General features: G+C 38.6%; 1 protein-coding gene across 1 annotated transcript; it reads left to right on the forward strand.

Moving 5' to 3' along the window:
• LOC105445690 lies at nt 1-8302 on the forward strand. Its single transcript, XM_011681536.2, has 5 exons — nt 1-79; nt 3918-4091; nt 4440-4523; nt 6494-6727; nt 7830-8302. Exons 2-5 carry the CDS (start codon nt 3951-3953, stop codon nt 7992-7994), a joined length of 624 nt encoding a protein of 207 aa, XP_011679838.1. The 5' UTR covers nt 1-79; nt 3918-3950; the 3' UTR covers nt 7995-8302.
• The last annotated feature ends 3678 nt before the right edge of the window (nt 8303-11980 follow it).

The raw sequence follows: 11980 nt of genomic DNA on the forward strand, positions 1-11980 counted from the left end.
AGTTGATCATATCCCTCTTCTCTGTGACGCCGTATGCACTGAACATCTCACGCTGCTGGGGCATATCAACTTATTCTTTGTAAGTATTTCAAAAGTTGTTTTCCTTTTTTAGACCTGTTTCAAATTTGTTTTTACCTAGGTATTCATTCAAGTTAATCTCATGCACACTGATATTCAGTCTCTTTATTCAAAGTTTGATTATTATGCTATCTCTCTCTCTCTGGTGTTGTCCCTCCACTTTTCGGAGATCAGCAAGTTTATCGCATTCGAAGTGGTAGACTGTGTTGAAAATATGCTATATAATCCTTAGTTAGAGGGTATGGAGTGCAGGCGATGGGCATGAATTCTGTAAAGAAAATGAAGTGTCATCTTTATAATAGAAGAAAGAGAATAGCGCAGATGGGAAGGGTCCTGGTTGTGAGCAGTGGTGTATTTGGTCCAGAGTCGATGACATTACGCAGGGGTCTGCTGACTCCTGACTCTGTCAATAAGGTCTTCCAATAGGTTGACAGTAATCGAGCAGGCAGCCACAGTATGTACGATGGTACAATTTGTGTTGGTTGCTTTCTTAATTTTGGTGAAGCGGGTTCTGGTTCGGTAGGTAGATGTGAGGAGCTGTGCTCTAATGGTCAGTGCCTGTCTGATTATTGTTGATGGTGGGCCTTTTGGGTAAAAGTTTCCTTGGGTTGATGGTTCTTCCATGCCAGAATGCGAGGGACGTCTTGGTGGCAGCTCTTTCCTGTGTAGCTTCCTCGACTGCAGCAGAGATTGAGGTCTTAACTCTGCGTTTCCAAGAGATGTAGGGAATGGGATTTGTAATTAGGTCATCAATGGTTGGAAGCTTGAACAGGCGACAGAATAGAAATGCATGCGCATGTCATAAAATTTATTAAGAAAATAGAAAAAAAATGAAATCAAACCGAGAAGAACAATTCAGTATATCCTGTAGACAGACTGCTATCAGGCAAGATACAGGTACATATCATTAATGTCCCACACGTATACATAACTTCAGCTGATTGTAAAGGTACTGTGATCTAGTGGATAAGTCACTGACTATGGATCACAAGATACGAGGTTCGAATCCCTGCCACAGAACGTCCTTATTATGTCCCATACGTATACATTGAAACTTGTCTATCAAGACCAGGCAAGGGAGACAAGAAAATTTGTCTTTATATGCAGGCTGTCTTTATATATGTACAAGTTTCTTTAGTACATGTTTCAATGCGAAAATATTTTCTAGGGAAACAAAAAATGTGATCTTTGTAGACAGGTGATGTATCCTTACAGGTTGTCACTAAAACAGGTTTGACTGTATGTATATAAGTTTACCCAATTATTGTCATTATTCTTGTTATTATTATCATTATAATAATTGTTATAATCAAAGATGACTTTGATTTGACAGTGGTATGTCCTCACTTTTGTACCTTATTGTCTGTTTTCATATAATAGCCCATTGAAACCGGCCTTCTTTCCATGGTGTTGCTTGGGGATTTCTGATATAGCAACTGCTTAAAATCTTAATGAATCTTGTGAGTGGGCATTGTACAAAAATATGCAATGCTATTGTGAACAGGTGGTCAGTTGATGGGAAGGGACATACCAATGTCTTTTGTTCATCTAGCTGACTGATGAATGAATGGCATGATGATGTCACAGAAGTCATTTGCTTTTGGTGGGTTATTTTTTAGGGATGGAGCGTAGCAGATAGAAAAAAAGTAATATAAGAAATTATGTAAAATATAAATCATATATCAAAAAGTCAAAAGATATGTGATGTATACATTATTACAGATCAACGAAAGTCAACATGAATTTGTAATTTAGTCACCCTTCAAGTAGAATGTGAGGAATCTATTGAAAAGCAGTGCTTGTATATTATAGGTTCAAGCCGATACTTTTAAGCAGCATCTATTATAGGTTCCTTTCAATAGGCATTAGAGACTTCTAGATTTACATGGACTTCTACGTGTGCCTTAAAAGGACGTCACACGTAGCAGTCCACGTTCTAAATCTTGATTATTTCTTGTTTGTTTTAAATATGTCATTTGATGTACCATTATCATTTGTATGTTCATTCGATGTATTTACATTGTTTCACACGGCCCCAATGGAAATCAGTCTTGTAACTGTTTGGGCTTTTTTTAACCGTGTATGAATAAAGATATCAATTCAATTCAATTCACGTTAATGTCGTCTTGCAAATTTAAAAGTCCCTATAATTGTAGATGTAAAGACTGTACCAGTAGAGAAAGACGTAGTTTAGAGGGACGATTTAAAGCACAGTGAAATAAGGACATTTGTATACAAGTGCATTAGGATCATGTACGTACAAAAAGCAATCAGTCAAATGGAGCAGTGTTAGTATTCTAATACCCTTTTCACATCTATTTTTCTTAACCCCGGACTATCCTTAACCCCATACTATCCTTAACCCCATACTATTTTTTTTGCTGTTCACATCTATTTTCTTAACCCCGGACTATGTGCTTAGCCGGGGTTAAGAAATTTCACGCGATTCACACTACGTTCGCCTTAGCCCCGGACTATTCGATAGCTCATGAATATTAATGCTTTTGCTACCGCGCATGCGCCTTTCGACTAAATGAAGGGGAAAAACCCGCGCGCTAAATTGCGCAAAGCGTTTTCCCTTTATTATTTTACCGATACAAATCAATTACCCATTTTTCATCCAATTCACTTGATAAATTTACCTACGTAAATATGACTGATAATGATAAATGCAATAAAAAATTATGAGCTACATGTTCTTTCACTATTTTTTAAAATCAATTTTATAATAAAGATTTTTTCATAATGACCTCTGCCTCGTAAAAGACTAAACGTCAATACAGAGAGCATGCATGCGTAACGTGAACTGCATGCATAGCGCGCGATAAATGCAAATTCACGACCACACGACCACGCTGTCTGTGATTGGCTGTTGCTTAGCCCCGCTTCTCCTTAGCCCGGTTCGGATTCACACTACGCAGCTTAGCACCACAATTGCCCGGCTAACCCCGCAATTGCCCGGCTAACCCTGCTATTTTGCAGGGCCAGATAGTCCCGTACTATTTGTGGGGTTAGCCCACTTTGGCAAAACGTAATGTGAACAGAAAGCCGGCTAAAATTACCCCGGGTAATTGGTGGGGCTAAGGAAGGAATTGGTGGGGCTAAGAGCCCCCTTAGCCCCACCTATTTCCCGGGGTTAAGCAATATTTGGTAGATGTGAAAAGGGTATAAGAAGTGGCCTTCGGAAATTTCAGAACAAACACTAATCCTTACAAAGTCAAAATTGAATTTGCATTCGCTCAAGCATTTCGTTCATCTTTTGTCGTCTGGCGGTAGCCGTGACGTTTCGTTCAGAATAACGATATTATTAGAATGTGATGGCATAGAAAGACATGACAATGAAAATCCAGTCGATACTATTGTGCGGAGGTATTTTAGAGTTTTCTTTTAACCCTTTCCCTCCTGGAGCCGTGTGGTCCATGTATTAAGCGAGAGAAAAATTTAGTCGTCAACAAGTTAATTAGCTCTTTTTTTTATAAAGTGTTATGTACATTCATTTCTTTATGGACAAATTATAAAGTTATTACAGTGGACTGGGGGGAAGGGGCGGGGGGGGGGGGGAGGGGGTCCATAACCCTCTTCTATGATGGCCATATAAGGGGGGGGGGGGGTAATATACGCCGTACAAACGTTTTTCAGACCATGAAAATTCGGGAAGACCATGAAAAAACAGGGAGATTCGTACGACGATTCGTACGAATCTCCCTGTTTTTCCATGGTCTTCCCGAATTTCCATTGTCTGAAAATCGTTCGTACGGTGTTCGTAGCAGTTCGTAATGGCATTTGTGACCGTAGCTTAACGTGGTGTATCTTTTTGTTTATCCGTCCGTCATCCTCAGTTTCTTTCCTGAAAATACAAGACGCCACCAACGATGGGATTTCGCAGACGGTTTATCGCCTTCACCGGGGCCGTTCAGATATTGCTCACTCTCGCCATGTTCACCATGACGTCATCCCTATTGAACAACTTCGGCAACGCCGCCGTTGGGACCCCAATGTGGGGTGCACTAATTGTGAGTGTTTTGTCTGGAAGAGAAGGTTCAGTTTCTATTTTTATTTTATTTCGGTTTAAAAAGACATATAAATATACATGATTCAAAGCTCCAAGGACCAAAACTGATCATGTTTACAAGTAATACAAAAAAGTTATATATACAGTAAATATACAATAGTTTCTAGCTGAGAAAAAATAATTCATGAGCTTTCTCATATTCCTCGTATTCGAAAAATATTAATAGATTAATCTTGAATTAAAAACATTTAACAAATCCTGAAACCTTTAGTACACATCTTTCTATCCTGTGATATATACAATGTTGCATAAGGAGAGATCTAATCGTTGTCTTATTCCTGTCTGGTAGATATTGATGTGCGGTGCTGCTAATATCATACTAGCCCTGGAGACACCTTCGACAAAGAGGAATACAGAAGATAGCATTTTAGCCGTAAGTAAACCAATAAGGGAGTTTACAGATAGCACATGGTACAAATGACCCCAAATATCCACAGATCTTTTACACATGGAGAAGTTCCACTTTGAGCATCTTAGAATAATAACTGCCAAAGTGCTTCATGAATACCTTTTGTTTGACTTCTTGAAAAGAATACTTCCACCTGCGTATCATAGAATGTACCGTTGGAGCATAAATGAATAATGTTACATAACTTTCATGAGCGCATATCCAGTATTCATCTCTGTGGGTTTTACAATTTTGGTACAAATGACCTTTATCTGCCCATGCGCAGATTGTATCTGTAAACTCCCTTATAGTTTACCATCACTAAGGATCGCGCCACTCGGCTTAACGCTTATAGTCGGCGAATAAAAAAAGTAAAAAGGGACTTTTAGATTCTGCACGACGAGAACGTGGACTGCCCTTTTGAGGCAATGTGACGTCCTTTTAAGGCATTGGCAGTGACGTCACATTGCCTTAAAAGGGCAGTCCGCCTTCTCGTCCTGCAGAATCTATAAGTCCCTAATAAAGGGTCCAGAACTAGACTAGTTAAGTGGAGGAGGTGCATGGGTGGGAGTCGGTATGTGTTTGGGTGTGTGTGTGTGTGGATGTGTTTGGGGGGGGGGGGGGGGTGGGTGTGCCCGGAGGCGTTATTTTTTTATGCGGCACAGATTGGGGCATGGCGCGTGTTAAACCTATGGGAAGTACGTTCTTTCCCTTCTGAATAGTGTCTGCACGTACGTGAGACTAGTCATGTTCGCTAGCGCATTAGCGCTGCGAAGAAGTTTGTATATCCATCGCGAACTATGTGTTTAGATAACATTCCTCTTTGTTTAAGTTTTATTGACTAATTATTGTGATGTTCTCCTTATTGACGTGCTGCCTCCTCTTCAGATTTCCAATTTGATTTTAATTGTTGATGTAATGATTTTCCATGCGGTAGTGGATTACATGTAACACTATTAAAAACAGACCTCTACTACTTATACTGTCTAGTATACGCACACGACCAGTATTAGTCTGTAAATCAAGACCCCTTTTAAAAAAAAGCCCCAATCTGTGCCGCATAAAAAAATAACGCTGCCCGGAGGGGTACCTAGCCCTCTATGGGTCATACTATGGGATAATACATTTGTCAACTGAGATGAATTTTCTGATAAACTCCGGAAGAGGAGGAGAAGACGAAGAAAAAAGAAAAAGAAAAAAAAAAGAATAACAATAAGAAGCAGTTTTAGTAGGAGAAAAATAAAAATAAAAAAGCGAAGAAGAAAAAAAAGAGGAAGATGAAGGAGAAAAGAAGAAGTAGAAGAAGAGGAGAAAAGGAAGAAGAAGAAGAAGAATAATAAGAAGAAGAAGAAGAGCGATGCGTTTTTGGTTGAAAAACTGTAGGGAGCATTATATGCGGGTATTCACGTTACTGTGTGTGTGTGTGTGTGTGTGTGTGGGTATGCATGTTTGCGTGTATTTCAGAAGTGATAAATGACACCTGGGACAGACTTTTAACGTCACCATCCGAAAAACGTGGCTTGGTTTCGAAGCTGGTCTGTTCAGAGTTTGTTTGCAGGCAAAGACAGAAAGTTGACGTATACCGATTTTACCTTTCATTTGCCACCAGTGCCAATGTGCACTGTTGCTCGTTTACCACGTTTGCAATTCGGCTCAAAACAATAGGCTCCTGACTTGAGGATAGCTTTGTGCAAGACAATGGATTTTTTAAATTGTCTGATTAGCTACATTACGACCCTTTAACACGTAACACCTCTTGCATTGGAAACAAGTTTTATCTATCCTATGATAATTATATTCAGTATTGCACATGGAAATTGTGTGTAAAGTATGGGAGAAAAATATTAAGGGATTTGGAGGATTTGGTCTCTTTTTAAATCCTCAAGTGAGAAGAAAAAAAATCAACAAATTTCTACCAAACAAATAATTCAAATGTTATTATCGCTTTCTCACAGACAAACTTCAACTTGGGTACTGTCTTCGCAAACCTGACTGCCTTTATCGTGTCTGCCACCATCCTGGCCCTCTTCTCATGGGCGCTGTCGCTGAGCACCTCTTTTGATGCATTGGTCGTTCCCTTCTCGACCATCGTCCTCGCCGCCACCCTCATCTGTCTCTTCTCCCTCTTCGCCCTCTTTGCTGACTGCTTCTCCGCGTTTTGTGCGAGTTCCCCGAAACAGCATCACCAGGTAAATTAAAGCCCATCTGTACTAGTTTGGCCAGGGGGATTAGACCTCCCTGCAAGGTCACTGACAGGTGGTTATCTCATCAAATCAGCTCTCAATTGACATAAGAAAAAGGGGATCATGGGGACCAACAGGCACCGAGTAGGCATTGTTTGCTATATAGAGGGCGCAAGTTCCCATACGTAGTGCAGTGGGGCTTTAAAGGACAATCGAAAAGACTTTCGAGAAATCAAAAGTCAGCACGTTCATTTTCATTGTGTAATCTAATTTCATGCGCAACTTTTTGTTAAGTGCCATGTTACAAATTATTTCGTTCACTCATTACGAATTATTGTATTTCAATAGCCAGAAGGCGATTTTACATATATTACGTGTTGTAAGGAAGGACAAGCCCTAATGTATGTCCTATGTAGCAACAAGTAATGTATGCAAATCTCATTCTGACTATTGAAGTACAATTATTTGTAACATGTGAATGAAATAATATGTTTTGTAAGATGGTGACGTGGATCCTAATCAAATGATTGATTGAGAGCGTACACGTGACCAGGCATTTATTTTGCCTGACACGTAATTTTGATAATGACCGGTCATTATCAAATGCTAATGACTGGTCATTAGTAGAACTATGTTATAAAACAAATAATACACATCAGTGAGGGCATTAGTAAAAATTACCCACGCTCGGGACCTTCAAAACAGTCCAAACACCAACGGCTATCGCCTCGGGCGTATTAGACTGTTCCAAAGGTACCCCGTATGGGTAATCTTACTAATGCCCTCACTGCTGTATTATTGGTATAGCAGGGCAATTAATAAAGATTTATTCATTTAAAACATTACGAAAATTGTGTATTTCAATGCGGTCCCTAAAGCAATGTTGGATATGCGACGTTAAACCGCGGTGCGTTTTTTAATGATGACGTGATGAGTGTAATACACTTCATCTTTATGTGGGAGACACCTTGTCCGAAGATCCTCTTGTATGAGAGCCTTCACTATTTTACCACAGTGATCCAGCAATTTGCAATGAGCCTTATCTTTCTATTTTGTTTTCGTAAAATATTAAGTAACCCCTTTTTTCTTCTTTTTCTTTTCTCACCAGTCGTCTCCACAGGGACCGTACGTTATGGACTATGAGGGGCCTCCTCCTCGTGGTATTCCAAACCCCGCCTTACAAAGAGTTATGATTGATCAACATCAATCCCAGTTCCTCACATCGAGCGCAGGTTTGCGTTCTCCTATGGCGCAGGTACCTAATTACTATTGATATCAATGGCAAATAAGTTGCAATTGATTCAAATTAATCGCAAGTCCGCGCATCAATCGCAAGTTTGCGTTCTCCCATCTCTTATGCACCTAATTACTATTGATATATATCGCAAATAAGTTGCGATTAATATCACCTCTTCGTAAGACGGACCCCTATGGCCTTATAATGCATCAAATTGGCAACGTCAACATACAGAGACCCAAGATGGTACTGCTAGCTGTATTCAGTTAATTAACAATACAGATAACTTTTAATATGATTTTGGTATATGGGCGGTCTCCAGTTTTCTATTCGAAATGCAAGGCGGGAGAGGGGGGGGGGGGGGTGCTTATCCCTTTATACAGTTAGCCCATGAGACCGACTGATGATAAATAAATATTATTAAAAAAAGGGAAGGCAGAAAACATTAACAACAACAATCAAACTTTACACTGACATAAAATATGCTTTCATAATATGGCTAGAAAATAGGGTATTAATAAAATAAACCATAATATCTAGACATTCATTTTATATGTTCTGAAAACTGTTATTTCAAAATGTCGCAGAGCGTTATTCGGAAATGATTCTGTAAAAATAGCGCTGTTAGGAATCTTAGCAGTGTAAATATAAAGATTACATGCGTTATATACCTATACAAAAAGAATATTATTAAGAAACTTGTACAGAAAGAATAGAAATAAATTACTTATTTTGTTTTAGTAAGTTGGAATGTAGATGCAATACTAATGGCTGCTTTCGAGATTTAGTTAATTCTTTTCCTAGTACATGTACATGGTAAACTCCTTTACGATAGTGAAAAAACTTTTGACAATGTATTGTTACGGTAAAAATGGCTACGCAACATCGACGTATAATTATAACGATATTAAAAAATCGCCTTTTGTAGTGTAAATGGGTCTTAGCAAGAATTTCTCTTGATATTTGTCCTCGTATCTACACATAATTAATAGGGTTTTTTCTCAATATATAATGACTTCATTAGTATGTAAATATCCACCGGAATAAGACATAAACAGCATTAGAAAAAACACCAGACGTCATGATGAATAACTTGGCATTCATTCATTGCCTTTATTGCTGCTTTTTGGAACCATGTTTTATTGTGTTAAAATGGGGAACTGGTTGTTTTCAAAACACAAAGTTTAGATAAGTTTTTAATCTTGTAAATATTTTAAAGAAATTTTAAAAAAAAATGGCGAGTGTACTTTGACTTGTATACTTCTTAAGAGTATATATTCATATTTTTAGAACATAATCATTTGTTAACTCGGTAGTCGATACGTATTATATAGTAAATTATCCAAAGCAGATTGTTGTTATAGTTTGTATTCAGTTATATTTTATGAAAAGCATTACAATTTGATTATTTTTTTAATGGTGCATGATAATGGAAGATTAAATAAAATTATATATGTGTCTTATTATGAATCGTGTAAACTTCACGTAATAAATTTCAAACAATTTATCGTTGATTTATCATATATACCGAAGAGAGAAGTTTTGATAGAGAAAGGCAAATGGAAATAGCAGCGAGAGAGAGAGAAAGAGAGAGAGAGAGGGGGAGAGAGAGAGAAAGAGAGAGAGAGAGGGGGGGAGAGAGAAAGAGAGAGAGAGAGAGAAACAAACAGATAGAGGAGCGGGAAAGTGGAACAAGATAAAGAAAGATATAAAGAGGGGTGGAGAGAGAGAGAGAGAGAAAAAAGAGGATGTATATATATAATACGTATTTACTACAGAGAAAGAGAGAGAACAGTGAAGGAGAAAGAGTAGAAGGGTGCAGTCGATCACGAAGATATTAGGGACTTTTAGATTTGCACCAAGACAATAGGTCTATGCTACGATCGAAGACCTTTTAATGCACTGCCCTAAATGGACGTCACACGTATCAGTCCAAGCAAATCTAAAAGTCCCTAATATTGTTCAGTAAACACAAGATGTTGTACATGATGTATGTATTCTTAAACTAACTAGGCTAGTAAGCATGCCTAAAAGCTCCGTAAATACCTTACCCCTCTATTGCAACATACAGGTCTGGAAAACTGTTTTCAAAAACATCCTGGTACTTTAAAAACAATCGATACCTCCGATTACTTTCCTCGTATACTTTCATGAATCCACTGATATAATTCAGATAAGTTAATTGTTCATTGATCAAATAGGAGTTGCTGAAATCAATGTTACAAGCATGACTGATTCCCTGGTATGTTTGTGGACAGTGGGTTCAATCCGTTTGTTAGTTTTTTTTAGATTCGGTGGTCCGACGTTTTCTTCCGCGACAATTATTGCACCGTGCTTCATTTCAGCAAAGGTACAAGGGTAGGTTATGGTTACAGCTGGGTGTTAGGTTAGGACCCTGGTTAGGAGTAGGGTAAGGATTGTGGTAAGTATTGGGTCCATTAGTGGTGGAATTTTCCGCCGATATAAATACCGGCGCATTATGTGTCGTACATAATCTGAGGGTCATATTATACGATTTTTTTTTTGACAAGTAGCTATCTAGTCTATTTTTGAAGAAGTTCACTGCTCAAAGAGGACCGTCCACTACCTTTTCCGGTAGCCGCAGCCGGAGCCACCGCTGTCTCTGAAAACTTACACCCATGCAGTAGCGGTTCTAGAGAGTGCTTGAACGGGGGGAGGGGGGGGGGGGCTTTAATGTTAAACCCTTCGGATAAAATGTTCTTATAGCCCCATTATTTCTTGATTATAAATGGATTTAAGCGAGAACATGAAGTCAAACCCGAGACCCTCTAAAACCCCGCCCCATTCCACAGTCAGTAGGGACCTTTAGATTTTCTCGACGAGAACGTGGACTGCTACGTGTGACGTCCTTCAAAGGCACTGTGACATCTTTTAAAGGCACTGTTTTAATTCCACTATGTCGACGTGCAAATCACTGCCAGTGCCTCATAAAAGGACGTCACACGTTGTAGTCCACTATGTCGACGTGCAAATCTAAAAGTCCCTAATATCGTTCTAGAACCCTTCCTGTGCACACCTCTAATCAGGGTGTGGTCTCATGTTCTAGTAGTACATATCCCAACGCAATTTCTTTTGTTAATGAATAGAGCAGACTTTGAGAGGGGTCTGATGAGCCCTCAAAAGTGCTTCTCGGCATCAAAGTATCTTTAGAAAAGAATCGGTCATTCATCCAATCGCCTTTGTTCGGCATAACCCACGCATTTTAAAGAAAATATCGAGTTCCGGTAGAGGTCAGAAATAATTGGTGAGCTTTCTTATTCATTTGGTGATAGTTTGGTAGAATGTCATAGAAGAAATACCCCCTAATAAAGAATTGCTCGTCAAATGTCCTCGTATTCGAAATACATGTAGCTGGAAAGTTTTGACCCAAGATTCACGTCTTCATAAGTGTGTAGTCCGAAATTCACACGTCTGTGTACAGTGCATATGACTTCCAGAAAGTATAAGTCAATTCAACAATTTGATGTTAATATAATAACTTCACATGAGGCTATATACACCAATTCGTATGCACTGCATAATCAATCTTTCCAATAATTATTGATAAAAGACATTTTCTTTCTCAATGTTTGTTTGATTTTATTTCTGCGTTCAAAAAGATACAAATTCAAATTCAAAGTACAAATATTCGAGCAATAACAAAATAATGCAGTGAATAAAATGTTTACAAAAGAAATTAACTAGAAAATTATGTACAATTATATCATACAATAAACATGTACAAAGCACACAAATAAAATAAGAAATATACAGTAAATGTATTGACTGCTCGACGAGAACTCCACTTTATCTTTAACCGAACGTCCCATCTTGACCAACAAAAGACATTTCGATCTGGTTCGCGCATTTTAACAAAAGCCTCAAAGAAAGGGCGTCAACTAATCTCTCAGCTCGAGTAACGTTTTCATTCTTTACACTAATCTCGACTCTCGTAAGAATGTATAGATAAATACGATGGTGTCTTGCGGCGTCTTCGTATACTTTCGTTATCTATCATATAC

This window comes from Strongylocentrotus purpuratus, unplaced genomic scaffold, assembly GCF_000002235.5.
Source record: "Strongylocentrotus purpuratus isolate Spur 01 unplaced genomic scaffold, Spur_5.0 spur5_contig_852, whole genome shotgun sequence".
In the NCBI taxonomy this organism is placed as follows: domain Eukaryota; kingdom Metazoa; phylum Echinodermata; class Echinoidea; order Camarodonta; family Strongylocentrotidae; genus Strongylocentrotus; species Strongylocentrotus purpuratus.